The sequence below is a fragment of the Notolepis coatsorum genome (assembly GCF_963971535.1).
Source record: "Notolepis coatsorum genome assembly, chromosome: 15".
Classification (NCBI taxonomy): domain Eukaryota; kingdom Metazoa; phylum Chordata; class Actinopteri; order Aulopiformes; family Paralepididae; genus Notolepis; species Notolepis coatsorum.
In genome coordinates, this window is record NC_140179.1 from 6,732,823 (window position 1) to 6,751,040 (window position 18,218).

The window sequence follows — 18,218 nt, forward strand, 5'->3', positions numbered from 1 at the left end:
GGCTGCCCTTAGCTCTTTTTTGAGCTCCCTTTGGACAGCCCTGGCCTGCTCAGTGTCCCCTGCCATGAAGGCCCTCTTTTTCCTGTTTAGCAGGTGTTTAATGTCCTTGCTAATCCAGGGTTTATTGTTTGAGAAGCAGCGTACCCTCTTTGTGGGTACGATGCTCTCCTCACAGAACCTGATGTAGTCTGTGATGCAGTGGGATAGTCCATCAATGTCATCACCGTAAGCTAGGGGTGGACGGTATAAGCGGTATACGGTATAAACGGTATGAATTTGCGCTACGGTATGGATTTAGACTATACCTTGTGACCGGTAGAGCAACACAGTGTGGAGGGAGGGGGCTGCCAGGAGCGGAGCCAACGCCAGCCCGCCGAGACAGGGCTCCACAGTGCGACTATTTCACTCTGATTTCCCCCTAAAAATCGATATGTGCAAACTGGAAAAATAATTTAGGAGCACAGAGGCTTTGCGTAGTGGGCATGTCAACGCGCAATTGTCATTTCATAATAGACACGGAACAGAGCGGACCTTCAATTCTAGAAGCAAACTAGCACTTCAGCCCTGCGTTGCACACAGCTGTGTGGCAACTTCTCTCGTGAGTCGCGCAGTTTCTATGTGTAATGTAAACTCTGCGACGAGTCCAATGGTCTAACATGCTTTGCATCCTCGCCATTCTGGAATGGCCACGTCGCGCTAAAATCTTAAGTAATGTTAAATGTTGATGTAGCCTCAGAAAGCTAATGTTAGCTAGCTCCTAGCAGCCTGTTGATGTAGCCTCAGCAAGCCAACGCCGGCTCCACCCCTAGCATCCCTCCCCCTCACTCTCTCTCTCCCCCTCCCTCTCTATCTCTCTCTCTCTGCTAACAATCCTGATTCGATTCTTGAACCTATTTCATTCCAAAGGAATATATTGATGGACATTAGCTATAGTATATAGCTCAGCAGCTGTAACAGAATACTTCTTTTTGTATTATTATTATTTCAACAATGACAAAAAAATACCTCTGTACTATGTGAAATATGTCCTAGTAATACAATAGTACAGTAATAGCTGCCAGGGGTTTTCAAGTTTCAAGTTTCAAGTTTCTTTAATAGTTGTCATACAGAAGTACAGAATACTTTTGTACAAAATGCTTCTTACTGTTGCGCTCCAGAGACTGTGCATGACAAGATAAGTATGAAATAAAAACATAGTAAAAATTAGAAGTAAAAAAAGAGGTCACAGTGTTCAGTTTTGACATATGTACAATGTTCGTAGACGTAGTTACCATACAATATACAATACTGTGCAGTGTACTAATATACAATACAATATAGTGCAAGGCATAAATGGACGAGGTGCAGTTTAGGTACAATTCACAGTAGGTGTACGAGTTGTAGTGCAAATCCTTTATCAATAAATATAAAGTGTAAGTGTGTTTGTGTGATCTAAAGTGTGGAGAGTGGGTGCTGCAGTGTGTTGTTTGTTTGAGTGAGTGTGTGCGTGTGGGTGTGTGTGCTGTGTGCATTTGATGGTTGTTGCATAGTGATTATTGTTCGTTTAGCGATTATTTTCGTTTAGCAGCCTGATGGCCTGGGGATAGAAGCTCCTTCTGAGTCTTTCTGTGCTCGCCATAAGACTCCGGTATCGCTTGCCTGACGGCAGCAGTTCAAAGAGGCAGTTGTTCGGGTGGCTCGAGTCCTTAATAATTCTCTTAGCCTTCCCCTTGCACCGCTTGTTGTAAATGTTCTGGAGGGTGGGAAGCCCCCCTCTAATTGTGCGTTCGGCTGAACGTGTCACTCTTTGTAGTCTGCTACGGTCTTGTGCAGTGCTATTCCCAAACCAGGAGGTGATGTTGCCGGTCAGGATGCTCTCTATTGTACATGAGTAGAAGTTCCTAAGGATCTTCTGACTGACTTGGAACTTCCTTAGGCGCCTGAGGAAGCATAATACATTTTAAGATAAGTTAATATACCGTGATATATACCGTTACCGTCTACACTTCAAATGATACCGTGATATACATTTTAGACCATACCGTCCAGCCCTACCGTAAGCCCTCTCAAACATATCCCAGTCTGTCGACCTGAAACACTCCTGTAGCTCCTCCTCGACGTCGTCAGACCACTGTGGGACAGACATGGTGGTCGGAGGCTGTCTCTTAATGAGAGGCGTGTATGTGGATACAAGCCTCACAAGGTTGTGGTCTGACTGGCCGAGGGGGGGCAGGGAAGTCGCACTGAAAGCCTCCTTCACGTTTGCATACAGGAGGTCCAGAGTTTTGTCTCCCCTGGTTTTGCAGGTGACATACTGGGTGAAGTTTGTCAGGGTCTTGTTCAGTCTGACATGGTTGAAGTCCCCATTGATAAAAATAAATGCATCCGGGTGTTTTGTCTGAAGCGCCGCGACGGTGGAGTGTATGACGTCACTCGCCTGCGCCGCCGCCGCGCTGGGTGGGATGTAAACAGTGAGAGCCAGGACGCGTGTTATTTCTCGCGGTAAATAGTATGGCCGCAGACTCAGTGCCAATAGTTCAATGTCGGGGGAACAGATACGTTCCTTAATGGTGATGTGCCCCGGGTGGCACCATTTGGAGTTAACAAAGACAACAAGCCCTCCGCCTCTCCGCTTGCCGCTCTGTTTACTCCGGTCGGCGCGCACCACCGTGAAGCCCTCCTGTTCTATTGCACTGTCCGGGATGTTCTCGTTCAGCCAGGATTCGGTGAAGCACAGTAGGCTTGCCTCCTTGTACTCACGCTGGTTGATCATCAGGGCTGAGAGCTCGTCGGTCTTGTTGACCAGCGATCGCACGTTCCCCATGACGACAGCGGGCAGGTAAGGCTTGAATCTCCTGCTGTCCTGTATCCTGTCCTTCACGCTCGTGCCAGCTCGATTTCCCCGTCTGCGAATCCTTATTTCGGCTGGTAGATTCCTCGGTGGTTCTGCAACTCTGTTTCGAAAGCAGAGGAGAGCCTCCCTCGGGTAAACCAGCCCGCCGTTGTTGCTGTTGTTGTTGTTGTTGTCCTGCCGCGGGTAAACCAGCCCGCCGCCGGTGTTATTGTCCATTGTTCAGAGCTGTGCTCGACCGAACTTGCCTAACTCAGCTAACTTCACAGAAGTTGTTACAAATGCCTTAACTTGGTCTAAAGCAACGCACAGTCACTTATACACCTATTAAGTAAGTATAATCACAAAAAGAATAATTAAGAAAGTAGTAAACGCGATAAGAAGTAAAGGGGGTGGGAGCTGCTATGAAAAGGCTGCCACTCTCCTCGGCGCCAACTACTACACAACTACAAAATATCATACTTCCTGGGCATTCAGTTTGAACAAAAGGGAGAAGAAATAAAAATGTATCAGAAAACATACATTCTAAAAAAGTTTGATAGATTTGGAATGTCAAACTGTAAACCTAGATATACACCATGTGAATTAAAAGTGGAAGTTGATAGAATTGAGGAGAGTGACAACAACAATGTTAATCCCTGTTACGGACGGTGTCCTTATGTATGTATATAGAGGGAGTAATGTATGTTATCTGTTGTGTGTGTATATAGGCATGTTTTGGTTGTTCTGTTTTTGTCTCCCTCCTGTGTAACATATCCCATTTTCAGGTGTCTCCCAGTTGCAGCACCAGCAGCCAGCTGGTCAATCAGCAACTCACCCCAGTGCAACGGCAGGTGAAGCTGATTCTGCAATCAACATCCACTCTCCCTTCATATACCCATTTTGTGTGCCGTGTTGGTTAGCTCTTTTGGCTCAGTGTGGTGGTGGGTGTCTCTCTGTCTTTGGTGATAATTCTGTGTGTGCCTGCGTGGACCAAACCCTGTGTGGGGTATATATACTGTTGGCCCTGTTTTGCCATTTGCCACTGTATGTGGGGTATGTATATTTGAGCTAGTTAATGCTCTATTTGCTCTCATGTTTGGTGTGTGAGCTAGTTAATGCTCTATTGCTCTCATGTTTGGTGTGTGAGCTAGTTAATGCTCTATTATGTACAGGTAGAGATGTCCAGGTTGAGATGTCCAGGTAGAGGTACATTTGATAGAGCTGGCGAAAGCTCTGGTTCACTCCATTGTGTTTGTGTTCTTTAGTTTGTTGTACATTTCTGTTTTACCCATAACCTGTTTGTGTATTTGTTTATTCCTTGTGCCACCCAGCCTATGGTGATTGTTTTTCTTGTTAACCTTTTGTTTCGCACACAGGGACATTGAGGGCAGGAAGATACCCTGGGTCTACATTTTGCATCACGTAGGTGACCTACTGTTAAAGACACCAGCTTTAGAGTGAGCACCACCACCTGTACTTTGCGGCGTCCGCGCCTGTAAGGGGGGGTGGGTTATTTCTTTTTGATATTTAATTTGGTGCTCTCTGTGTTGCTGATCTTGACTTTGTAAAATAAATATTATTATTTTGCAAATTGTCTCATGCGTTTGTGTCACTGCACCCTCACCTACCCTGTCTGTGGCCTTGTGTTGCGTCTCCCCACAGGGGTACGTAAGAATACCGTGAGATCATAGGCAGTTTGATCTATGCAATGACTTGTACCCGACCAGATATTAGCTGGATTGTTAGTAAATTATTATCACAAACACTGGCAAATCCAAAAACCGAGAACTTAGTAGCTGCTAAACATGTTTTGAGATACCTAAAGGAACCAGTGACTACGAGTTGTGCTTCAAGAAATCAGATGAAGACTTAAGTCTTATAGCTTACAGTGATTCTGACTGGGCATCTTCTGTGGAAGATAGACAAAGTACAACAGGATACTGTTTTAGCCTGACTAAACAAGGCCCTGCAATATCCTGGAAGTCAAAGAAACAACCCAACAGTAGCACTCTCAACATGTGAGGCTGAATACATCAGTCTAGCTACTACTACTCAGGAAAGCATGTATCTAACTCAACTATTAAATGACATGGATAAGAGAGTCTACCGTTGTACAAAGATTCATGAAGACAACCAGGGGGCCATTGCACTCAGTAAGAACCCAGTGAACAGACAGAGGTCCAAACACATTGATGTAAAGTATCACTTTATTCGTGAGGCAGTCACCGAAGGGAACATTTATATTGTTTACTGCCCAACAGAAGATATGGCTGCAGACACTTACAAAACCGGTAGTTAAGTTCAAGTTTAATAAATTAAAGAGTTTCTTTTTTGGAAACTAACATGAGTATCGTCATTTTCGGCTTGAGATGATGAGAACAAGTGGGGGTGTTGATATATGTTCTCATATGTTGAAAATGGGATCATATGTTATGGTTGTTGTGTTTTGTGTTAAAGTGAGTAGCCTATACGTTCATTATGCATGTGTTGTATTGGAAATGTGGTGCAACTCTATTCTAAGTCTTGTGTTTTGTACTTGCAGTACGTAAAGACATGACGGTATGACGCAGTGGCGGGAAGCCGAGCACGTATACCTAGCTGTCAGCTGTCATCAGTTAGCCGTCAGTGGTTTGGTTCACTTATTGTAAATAAACTATTCACATAAAAGAAACAAAACGGATTGGGCGTTCTTTGTGTGGATAAATACATAAGATATGAGTCGTGATGACGAAGAAACAGAACCCTCTACATTGAACAAACACTGATCAGGGCTGTACGCTAAGCTTTTTCACTAGGGGCACACTTGCCCCTAAATGAGACATTTAGGGGCAAAAAATATTTTTTAGGGGCACATTTTTAAATAACAATTTTACCATTATTAAAAAAATATGTTCCTCCTGCCTCATTACTGTGGTCCTTTTATTTAACATTTAAGTGCGTTTGTTTTCAGGTTTGTATCTTTTATAATGAACCAACCGAGAAAGTGTGTAAATCACTAATAGAACAAAAACAACAAACTGTGTGTGTGTGTGTGTGTGTGTGCGCGCTTGTGTAGTGCTCCTTGAATGAGATCACCACAACACACACACACCATTGCATTAATCAGGAGGACAAGAAACTCTGCATACATTTGTTTCACAATGAAAAGTGCTTTAGAAATCAAATGAATTATTATTGTAAATAACCCCATGAAAGGTTTATTATTTGTATGGGTAATTACCTGCTTCATATTTGTGATGTTACTGGTTTCAGGGTGTGCCTAAAGTGATCAATGTGTTGGGCCGTTTATAGAGATCTATGCCAATTAATGTTTATGTATATCCGGGACTTTTTTTAGTAAGAATTGAGAGGTATTTGTATATGTGACCTTTATTTTGAAAACCGTGTTGCGACGCAACCTTATTTACATTTGCGCTTTTGACAGTGAAATGTTCAGTCCAACTTAGCTCGAAGGAAAGACTAATCAAAAAGGTTTAATTGACCCGTATGAGGCTCTTACGGTAGGACTTTGATTGTTTATAGAAGTGGAATGTAATACTATGCTAAACGAGAAATAAACAGTTTGTGACAGCCAGTAAAGTTGCAAGCCACTTTCATTTCATATACGGGGACACCGTGACAATTATTAGTATTATCTTATTTGCATATTGTCTCATTATTAGATATAGATAGGTTGATATTTTATAAATTTAAGTAGACAGTATTTCACGTCCTAATAGTGGGCTACTACTACTCACCTAATGCATGGCTGAACCTGAACGTTAGAAGTGTCCGTGTCCCCGTCAATCAATCATCACATCATCACGTCAATCATCATCATCTTATCATCTCTCCACATCGGACGTGGTTGTCATAAGATGGACGGATATCCACTCCGTTGTTCTTGCAGAGCAAAATTTGTATCTTAAATGTATTGAAATGAGGTGCTTCTTTGGCGATGCAATAGTCCATATTGAAAGGAAGAGAGGCCACATTCAGTTTCGTTTTGCTAGGAATTATGGGATTTGGTGTTGGATGTATAGACTACGCAGATAGGGACATGGTCTTTAATCGCACGATAGACTACAAGTACCAAGTATATAGCGTGACCTAGATTCACTCCACACGCAAATCTTTTTTTTCACTCAGGCTATCTGTGATCGCAGTAAGTTCATTCATTGCCGACAGATTCTTTCATAGCACCACGACATTGTGTCGCACTGACAGCTCGCGTGAGTGGCGTCATCACACGCCTTGGATAATTTAGGAGTGAAATGCGAATGCAAGGCTTGAAAGCACTACTCGCAAGCCCGCCCCCAGATAATATTTACCAATCGCAACGGCCAATTAAAGGGGCAATTCGCGATCATATCATCGCAGTGTACAGGCCTGCTGATGACGAAGAAACAGAACCCTCTACATTGAACAAACACTGATGACGAAGAAACAGAACCCTCTACATTGAACATGGAGAGCGAAGGAACAGGAAACTCCAGTTCGTGATAGATTATTAGTTACTGGGTATTTCAAAGTACCTCATATTTGTTGAAGCTAACAACTATCACCCAAAGCCTAAACACCACCAACACGTAGTCAGGGGTGCAGTCGTGCACACACACGGTTACACAGTGTATTATTAGATCACTGAGGCAGAAGTACGCGCGATCGCGCACGGATGTGTACTCGCGTGTACGCGCAGTCGCGCACACAAAGATGCGCTCTATCCATTCGTTGTGCGCTAAGTACCCGGCCAGTGGCCACCCATAACAAAAGCGCGTCTTCAACCACGCCCCCGCCCGCAAATACAAACAGATATAAACATATCATTTGACAACAGTATCATGTTCCTACCTGCAACGCAACCTGAACCAACGATGCCAGGGACAAAGAGACAAAAAATTCTCTGAATTTCGTAAAAAAAGTCAGTCAAAGCTTACCAAAAGCACGAGCAGTGAACTCCAAGCCCACGTGACTGAACTCAAACTAGAAAGAAACAGACTAAGAAATGACTTAAACTCCATGATAAAAACTGCAAAAAAAAATATCAATGACAAAACTGAGGAAAACAAAAATAAACCACGTGAACTTTGGAAATTACTCAATAATCAACTAGGCTGCAGTAAAAAACTTAAAACCAGGTTCTCAAACATAAACATAAAGACGGACAACACGCTCATCACAGACAAACTGGATTTAGCCAATTACATAAACACTTTCTTCACAAACATAGCCACAACACTGGTAAACAAACTACCCTCCCACTCAGGGCAGTATGGGGTAGAACACATAGTAGCATACTACAAGAACCTAGGCGTCCACAAAGACGATTTCAAACTGGAAATGGTAACGGACTGGAAGAGGTAAACGGTACCCTATCCCCCCCCCCCCCCCCCTCACAGTGAACTGTCGTGTTCCACAAGGAAGCATACTAGGACCACTACTGTTCCTAATTTATGCAAATGACATGTCGTCAGCTTGTGACTGCAACTTGTTCCTGTTTGCGGACGACTCAGCCCTGCTGGTCTCTGACAAGAACAAGTTACAGGTTGAAAAAACCCTCAGCTCGGAACTAGGCAAAATCTGCATATGGCTCGCCGACAACAAACTATCATTACACATGGGCAAAACAGAGTCCATTCTCTTCGGTTCAAATAACAAACTCAGCAAGACCGACGGCTTCTCAGTTACAGTGGGTGACAATATTGTCACAAGGAAAGATGAAATTACCTACCTGGGTTCCATCCTAGAGGCTAATCTTTCCTGTGACAAAATGGCATCCAATGTAATAAAAAAAGTCAATCAACGAACTCGATTCTTGTACCGGATCTCCTCCCTGGTAAACAAGAATACCCTGAAGACTCTGGCAGGAGCACTCATTCAAGGGTACTACGACTATGCTTGCACCTCATGGTACCAAAGCACCTCAAAGGCACTAAAAACCAAATTACAAACATCTCAAAACAAACTAGTCAGACTACTGCTTGACCTGACTCCTAGAACCCACCTCACCCCTGCACACTTTGCCAACCTAGGATGGCTTAGAGTAGACGACAGAGTACAGCAACTTGCAATGGGCCTGGTCTACAAGATACACTACACGACCAAGGTACCCATGTACATGTCAAAATACTTCCCAAAGGTCAGTGAATACCACGATCACAACACCAGAGGGAGTTCCACAAATCATGTAAAACCCAGATTCGGCTCAAACAAGGGACTAAACACGTTTCGCAATTATGCCACAACAATGTGGAACGCCCTACCCAAAGCTGTAAAGGAATGTGAATCACTACCCACCTTCAAAAACACTCAAAGAACACCTACGGGAGACTGCAATTCAAAACTGGCCACTACAAATGTCCTAACCCAGTTGTACAATAAAGACCAAGCATGGCTTTGTCAGTATTCCAATGTACCCAACCCCCCCCCCCCTCCAATGTACAGCCCCACCCAACCCCACCCCACCTACCCAACCTCCTCCAATGTACAGTTTCTATGTCAAATGTAGGTCAGTATTCCAATGTACAGTGTGTCCTCCCCCCCTACCCAACCCCCCCCCCCCCCCATGTACAGCCCCACCCCACCTACCCAACCTCCCCCAATGCACAGTTTCTATGTCAAATGTATATACACTCTTTTTCTGGATTTTTTTTAGTATCACAAACAGTACTGCATTTGAAAATCTGGTATGTCATAAATGTATAGATGTAGCAGTACTGTCTATCTGTATGTCGTGTGTGTCATATGATGAATTGAAAATAGAGGACCCTGATGGAAACAAGACGAAAGTCTCTCAGGTCTGCATCCTCTTAACAATTGTATGTATTGAGCTGTACTGTACTGTACCCATTCTGCAATCTGTTAATAAACTTTTCAATCAATCAATCAATCAATCAATGCCACCGCCGCTCCCCAAGAGAAGAAAGTTGCAGCTTCAGCTTATCCAAAGCAAACTTAGTTTCGCTATACCTGCACGACCTCCAACGCCCGGGTACAGTACAGTACAGCTCAATACATACAATTGTTAAGGGGATGCAGACCAGAGAAAGACTTTCGTCTTGTTTACATCAGGGTCCCCCATTTTCAATTCATCATAACATACACCAGATAAGACAGTCTTGCTCATATGCTGGTTAAATCGGCTGTCTTTAACCTGAATTAGCAAACAAGATACAAAGCATTCAGTTGACTAATTTTATATGTTCTAATGTTCTCTGTTTTAATGTTCCTGCTACCTTTTTCAGCTTCGCTATTTCAAAAAAGAAAAAATCTGTTCTGTGCGCATGCACGTACCCGCGCGCGTGCGTGGCGTGTTACCAGTTATCTCAATACAGCAGAAACACCAGTATAGCATCACTTGTAAAAGGTGTAAGACATTTTAAAACATTGCCTACCTGGCATTATCCAGTTTGATAAAAGATAAGTGATGGTAAAGGAGTGTAGGTCCGCATCGGGCCGCGGTCGTAGAGGAGGAATGATGACGCAGCTCCTTATGTGGTTGCAATGCGCATGCGTGCCGAACGGCGACAGACCACCGCGACCCTTCCGGTGTTCTGAATCCCAGCAATAGGGTCCAGCTGCAGCGCCGGAGTATCCTCTCACTGGGCAAGCCTGTGGCAGCCACGAACCTAGTACAAACCTACTTTCTATATAAGCAGCTCGGAGGTGCGCTGTTTTAAGTGAGCGTGTGTTATTGGATTGATTGATTGAACATTTTATTAATGTCCGCCTTGTTTCGAACCTCTTTCGAAGTCGCCCACTTTCGAAGTCTGTTTTGCTTCGAGTTTGGAATCAGGGCTGGTGGTCTATCACCCTGCTCTAAAGATACACTCTAAGCATAACCGATTCTCGAAGTCAATTTCCTGTCTGTTGTTGCTACGCAACTGCAGCGTGGGGGGAAACTGTCCCGCCTGCGTGTATCACTTCCGCAACGGATTTACTCGGATTTCGGTTTCCGGGTTCCTCTGATTGGCCGCGACCCAGTGGCGGCCGGTGGGTACTTCGCCACTAGGGGCGCTATACCAAACATTTTGCAAACATGTACAGTACAGTACCACGCAACAGACTCATGGCAAGACGTGAGCGATTCGACTCACGCTCACGGCAATGAATCGGCTCTTATGAACGAGTCGCTCAGCTGTTACTACAACAACACACAACCAGTCAAATAAAGTATAGTCTAGACTCTAATTCACAACTTGAAACACAATATATAAATAGAAAAGTTAGAAACAAAACTCGCCCCGTCTCCAAACACAGGCAGATCTCTCCCTCTCTCCTTCTCTCTCTCACACACAGCGCGACGTGGAATCGATTCGTTACACAATCAGACCTATTATATACCAAGAATAACTTCAGTATGAGTACAGGGCTGTACACATATTTTGCATATTGTTAAACGAGCCAAGGCTAGCTATTAAACTATCGATATGAATCGAAAATCTGGGACCCTGATGTAAACAAGACAAACGTCTTTCTCTGGTCTGCATCCCCTTAACAATTGTGTGTATTGAGCCGTACTGTATTGTACCCATTCTGCAATCTGTTAATAAAGTTCTCATTCATTCATTCATTCAAACATAGACGATATTGAACAAGCCATAATCCATGTATTTTCAATCCGAGAGAGCTGCAGTAGTTAAATCAATGAGCCATCGACATAGTCAGTGTGGTAACGTTATTATTGCATCCAAGATTGATACACGGCTGGCTAGGCAGTTGGTAGTCATAGTCTTGTGTTATAAAATAAATAAACAATCAGCAATGTCTCGCTTCATGAATGGCCAGCAGTAGCCTAACAGTACTGCTCCTAAAAAAAACTATTTACAAACGTTAACGTTAACCACAGAGAGAGAGAGAGAGAGAGAGAGAGAGAGAGAGAGAGAGAGAGAGAGAGACTCACTGTTTAGTTGAAACGTCCAGGGCAGGAGAGCTTGATAAACGTGTATAATCCACTGATGATGTATTCCAGACCACTGTCCACTGTAGTCTGTCTCCAGACTGCATCCGCCATATACCTTGTTAGCCAAGTGTTAGCTCGTTAGCACAACACAAGTACATTCCTTTGTCCATTTCCGCTCGAACAGACTGCAAACTACCTGGCGTTCTATCGCCATGCTCTAAGACAAACTCTAACCTTAACCAACTTTGAAAGAGTGCCTAAGCTTAACAGTCTAAAGAACTTGCAGTCACGGCACGCTTGTCTAAGACAAACAGCTGCCTGCATCATTCTCACAACAACACAACTATCTCCACCGACCAACCTAGGAATAACCTAGAATTGGAACATTAGAAATTGGATTCGGCCAATCAGAGATCGTCTCTGTGAAATTCTGCTACGGAAAAAAATACTGGCGTCGGCCAATCAGAGAGCGTTTCCGCGAAATGCGGCTACAGATATTCTTGACGCTACTGGCTAGACCGCTTCAAATCGCGCCCGGATTCCAACATAATAGTCATATTTCAACGCACAACGCGTTATGCACTGATTGGCTGTGACGGATACAGCGATCAAACTGTGACGCGCACTCAGAGCGCTATCGCGTAAAGCCCGGGCCGAGAAATACGAAAAAATTTAAAAAATTTAAAAAACGTGATGTCACTTCCTGCTCTGGAAAACGAGTGTTTTTTAATTGCGATAATAACGTTATATTGTGCATTGGAAATACAAACATACTTAAAATGAGTAAATATTATTCATTTTAAACATGTTTATATTATTTATAGGGCTATAAAACAAAAAACTGAAGGGGGGGCGGCGCCCTTGCGCCCCTAGTGGCAGAGCCGCCACTGCCGCGACCCCGGGCCCACGTGACGCGCCCCCCTATCCACCGCTGCTGCTGCCGCTGCCCTGTGTGTTGCCGCGCGGCATGGACTTTCACTTGACTGCCGGCCGTGAGATATGAAGACAGAGCCGCAAATTGAACATGCAGTGAGTCTGCGACGACAACAACCCAATAATCAACACTCGAAACAGCTATTACCAGACAATTACAACAGCAGTGGTGCCTGCTTCGATGCAGACCAGAGAAAGACTTTTGTCTTGTTTACATCAGGTTCATTTCATTCATTCATTCTCCTCCCGATGTGTTCGTTCAACTCAGACCAGCCGCTCTATCGGAGATAGAATGACATTGTGTCATGTTTTGTATATGTTTATTATTCCGAATAGATCTACACAGGCTTTTATAGCCTATAATACGTGACATTTGAAGCAGGCACCACTGCTGTTGTAATTGTCTGGTAATAGCTGTTTGAGTGTTTATTATTACTGGCTGCCTTCCTATACCTAAACATCTCAACGCCCGATAGCCGGCTAGCCAGCGGAGCTAACGGCGAAAACATCCAGGAACAAAGGACTCTGGACCGAGTCCTTTGTTGTACCAGCACGGCGCGGGTCCCGACCCCCCCCTCCCCCCTTCCCACCCACGACAACAAAGCCCCCCCAACCGGCAACCCCACGGACAAATCGCCTGATAAATTAGCCAACCTAGCCAGGCTGGCTATGTTTACCAGCCCAGGAGAACAAAGGGTTGCCGCCAGAAAAGACAGGACAAAGGATCCCCCCTCCCCACACACCAGCACACAGACCTCACGGAGACAACAACAAAGCCCTCCCCCCTCCCTCCCCCACAGCAGCACCAGAAAACAATTACCTGGAACTTGAAGACATCAATAACACAGCTAATAAAAACGGACTACACACCTTTCACCTTAATGTGAACAGCATTAAGCATAAGCTGGACGAAATAAGAAACCTGTTTATGAGCGGTAAGGTAGACTTATTATGCTTTACTGAAACTAAACTTGATCCATCTGTAACAGACCCTGAAATAGAAATAGAGAACTATACTATAGTCCGTAATGACAGAAACCAGTATGGAGGTGGTGTTTGTATGTACATACATAAGGACACCAAATTCATTACCCATACTGACCTTCATCATGAGACAATTGAAACCGTATGGGTGGAAATTTTATTTGAAAGGGCAAAATCTGTTCTAGTCGGCACAATATACAGACCGCCAGATCAAACTGGCTTTTATGATACTCTGGATGTGTGCTTAGCTGGAGCTGAGGATGCGGAAAAAATTCTTATTGGGGATTGGAACACGGATATGCAACAAAAAGATGCACCCGTCTTCAAATCCTTCAATAGGTTTTGTGATCTGCACGGCCTCAGCCAACTAATCACCCAACCCACAAGGATATGTGAATCAACTCAGACTACCATTGACCTCATACTGACCTCTGACAAGTCCAAGATCTCCAACAAAGGGGTTATAGCATGCGGGTTAAGTGATCATTATATGATATTCTGTACCCGCAAAAAGCTAAAACTAAAGGCTGGCTGTCACAAAACAGTCACATCTAGAGACCTCAAAACCTACTCTAGCGAGGCCTTTAACCTTGAACTGGAGAGTCTGGACTGGTCAGATGAACTCAATGGTACACTGGTTGAAGAAACTTGGCTTGGCTTCAAAACCAAATTTTCATCAATACTAAACAACATGGCCCCCCTAAGAACCACCAGGGTAAAAAATCGCGCTGAGCCATGGATGCACACTGAAATACTGACCGCTATGAAAGCCAGAGACAAAAAATGCTCTGAGTTTCGTAAAAGTCAGTCAAAGCTTACCAAAAGCACGAGCAGTGAACTCCAAGACCACGTGACTGAACTCAAACTAGAAAGAAACAGACTAAGAAATGACGTAAACTCCATGATCAAAACTGCTAAAAAAAATTTCATCAATGACAAAACCGAGGAAAACAAAAATAAACCACGTGAACTTTGGAAATTACTCAACAATCAACTAGGCTGCAGTAAAAAACTCAAAACCAGGTTCTCAAACATAAACATAAAGACGGACAACACGCTCATCACAGACAAGCTGGATGTAGCCAATTACTTAAACACTTTCTTCACAAACATAGCCACAACACTGGTAAACAAACTACCCTCCCACTCAGGGCAGTATGGGGTAGAACACATAGTAGCATACTACAAGAACCTAGGCGTCCACAAAGACGACTTCAAACTGGAAATAGTAACTACAGATGAGGTACTCAAAAAACTGAGCGCCCTCCAACCAAACAAGGCCACTGGCCATGACAACATCCCCTCCAAATTCCTCAGAGACTCAGCAGCAGCCATCACCCCAGTCATCACACACATAATAAACCTCTCCATAAAACAGGGACACGTCCCCAAGGACTTCAAAATTGCGAGAGTAACACCCCTGCACAAAAAGGGCAGCAAATTAGACCCGGGTAACTACCGCCCTGTTTCTATCCTTACATCCATCTCGAAAGTCATGGAAAAAATAGTATACGAACAGATCGAAAAGTACCTCAATTGGAGGGGGGCTCCCCACCCTCCAGAACATTTACTACAAGCGTTGCAAGGGCAAGGCTAAGAGAATCATTAAAGACTCCAGTCACCCGAACAACTGCCTCTTTGAACTGCTGCGGTCAGGCAAGCGATACCGGAGTCTCAAGGCGAGCACAGAAAGACTCAGAAGTAGCTTCTATCCCCAGGCCATCAGGCTGCTAAACGAACAATGAATGAACACTACACAACAACAACCACCAAACGCACATAGCACACACATCCACACGCACACACTCACTTTAAACAAACACACTGTAGCACCCACTCCACACACTTTATAGCACACACCCACTTTAAACAAACACACTGTAGCAACCACTCCCCACACTTTATATTTATGGATGAAGGATTGCACTACAACTCGTACACCTTACTGTAAATTGTACCTAAAATTGTACCTCATCCCATTTCTGCTTTGCACTAGATAGTACTGTACATTAGTACACTGCATAGTATTGTGTATTGTATATTATATGGTAACTCAGAACATTGTACATATGTCTATACCGAACACTGTGACCTCATTTTCTTCTTCTAAATTCATGCTATATTATGTTATTATGTTATTTGATACTATCTTGTCTAGCACAGTCTCTGGAGCGTAACAGTAAGAAGCATTTTGTATGAAAGTATTCTGTACTTCTGTATGACAACTATTAAAGAACTTGACTTGAACTTGACCTCGCGGAAAAAAATCTAATCTACGAATTCCAATCTGGCTTCAGAACATCCCACTCCACTGACACATGCCTTCTCTACTTGAACGACCACATCAAACAAGAGGTGGACGCGGGCAAATACTGCGGCATGGTCATGCTGGACCTACAAAAGGCCTTCGACACTGTCAATCACACCATTCTGATTGACAAGCTAAAAGCAATTGGTTTTGATAGTTTATCAGTGAGCTGGATACAATCCTACCTGGAGGGGAGGGAACAGATGGTGGAAGTAAACGGTACACTATCCCCCCCCCTCACAGTGAGCTGTGGTGTTCCACAAGGAAGCATACTAGGACCGCTACTATTCCTAATTTATGCAAATTACATGTCGTCAGCTTGTGACTGCAACTTGTTCCTGTTTGCGGACGACTCAGCCCTGCTGGTCTCTGACAAGAACAAGTTACAGGTTGAAAAAGCCCTCAGCTCGGAACTAGGCAAAATCTGCATATGGCTCGCCGACAACAAACTATCATTACACATGGGCAAAACAGAGTCCATTCTCTTCGGTTCAAATAACAAACTCAGCAAGACCGACGGCTTCTCGGTTACAGTGGGTGACAATATTATCACAAGGAAAGATGAAATTACCTACCTGGGTTGCATCCTAGAGGCTAATCTTTCCTGTGACAAAATGGCATCCAATGTAATAAAAAAAGTCAACCAACGAACGCGATTCTTGTACCGGATCTCCTCTCTGGTAAACAAGAATACCCTGAAGACTCTAGCAGGAGCACTCATTCAAGGGTACTACGACTATGCTTGCACCTCATGGTACCAAAGCACCTCAAAGGCACTAAAAAACAAATTACAAACATCTCAAAACAAGCTAGTCAGACTACTACTTGACCTGACTCCTAGAACCCACCTCACCCCTGCCCACTTTGACAACCTAGGATGGCTTAGAGTAGACGACAGAGTACAGCAACTTGCAATGGGCCTGGTCTACAAGATACACTACGCGACCAAGGTACCCATGTACATGTCAAAATACTTCCCAAAGGTCAGTGAATACCACGATCACAACACCAGAGGGAGCTCCACAAATCATGTAAAACCCAGATTCGGCTCAAACAAGGGACTAAACACGTTTCGCAATTATGCCACATCAATGTGGAACGCCCTACCTAAAGCTGTAAAGGAATGTGAATCACTACCCACCTTCAAAAACACTCTCAAAAAACACCTACGTGAGACTGCAATTCGAAACTGGCCCCTACAAATGTCCTAACCTAGTTGTACAGTAAATGACCAAGTAAGGCTTTGTCAATATTCCAATGTACAGTGTAAAATGTGTGTGTGTCCCCTTCCCAACCCCCACCCCCCCCCACCTCCAATGTACAGCCCTCACCCAACCCCACCCAACCAACCTCCTCCAATGTACAGTTTCTATGCCAAATGTATATACACTCCTTTGCTGGACACTTTTGTATCACAAACAGTACTGTATTTGCAAATCTGATATGTCATAAATGTATAGATGTAGCAGTACTGTCTATCTGTATGTCATGTATGTCATATATGTTATGATGAATTGAAAATGGGGGACCCTGATGTAAACAAGACGAAAGTCTTTCTCTGGTCTGCATCCCCTTAACAATTGTATGTATTGAGCTGTACTGTACTGTACCCATTCTGCAATCTGTTAATAAACTTTTCAATCAATCAATCAATCAATACCCAGTTAAAATTGTCTTCATATCTCTATATACAACAGCAGTGGTGCCTGCTTCAAATGTCCCTGTGTAAACAAGACAAAAGTCTTTCTCTGGTCTGCATCGAAGCAGGCACCACTGCTGTTGTAATTGTCTGGTAATAGCTGTTTAGAGTGTTGATTATTGGGTTGTTGTCGTCGCAGACTCACTGCATGTTCAATTTGCGGCTCTGTCTTCATATCTCACGGCCGGCAGTCAAGTCCATGCCGCGCAGCAACACACAGGGCAGCGGCAGCAGCAGCGGTGGATGCGGGGGCGCGTCACGTGGGGGTCGCGGCCAATCAGAGGAACCCGGAAACCAAAATCCGAGTAAATCCGTTGCGGAAGTGATACACGCGTCCCGCCTGGTACATTGTGTACGCTTCATTTAGTGGAGAAACGGATTGTTAAAGCGGCAAATTAAAGACAATCAAGCGGAATTTTCTTCAGTCCTTCACAATGCCAAAGAGCTGCTGTGTTACGCGTTGTACTAATGACAAAAACATAAATCCAAATCGCAAGTTTTATACCATCAAGGAGGAAAAAGTGGCTGGCAGCTAACGTTAGCTACGTTAACCTAGACAAATAGCTACATGCTGAGCTAACATTAATTATATCATATCGAA

The 18,218-nt window shown here is 44.0% G+C and overlaps 1 protein-coding gene across 1 annotated transcript in view; it reads right to left on the reverse strand.

Moving 5' to 3' along the window:
* LOC311241650 (uncharacterized protein) overlaps positions 1–10,246 on the reverse strand; it is a gene marked incomplete at its 3' end in the record, with an annotated part of 40,201 nt that extends 29,955 nt beyond the window's left edge. The window contains exon 1 of the mRNA XM_084330526.1: positions 10,186–10,246. Within this exon, the coding sequence (XP_084186652.1) occupies positions 10,186–10,192 (7 nt within the window). The 5' untranslated portion in view covers positions 10,193–10,246. The remainder of the gene's footprint in view (positions 1–10,185) is intronic.
* Positions 10,247–18,218: the final 7,972 nt, after the last annotated feature.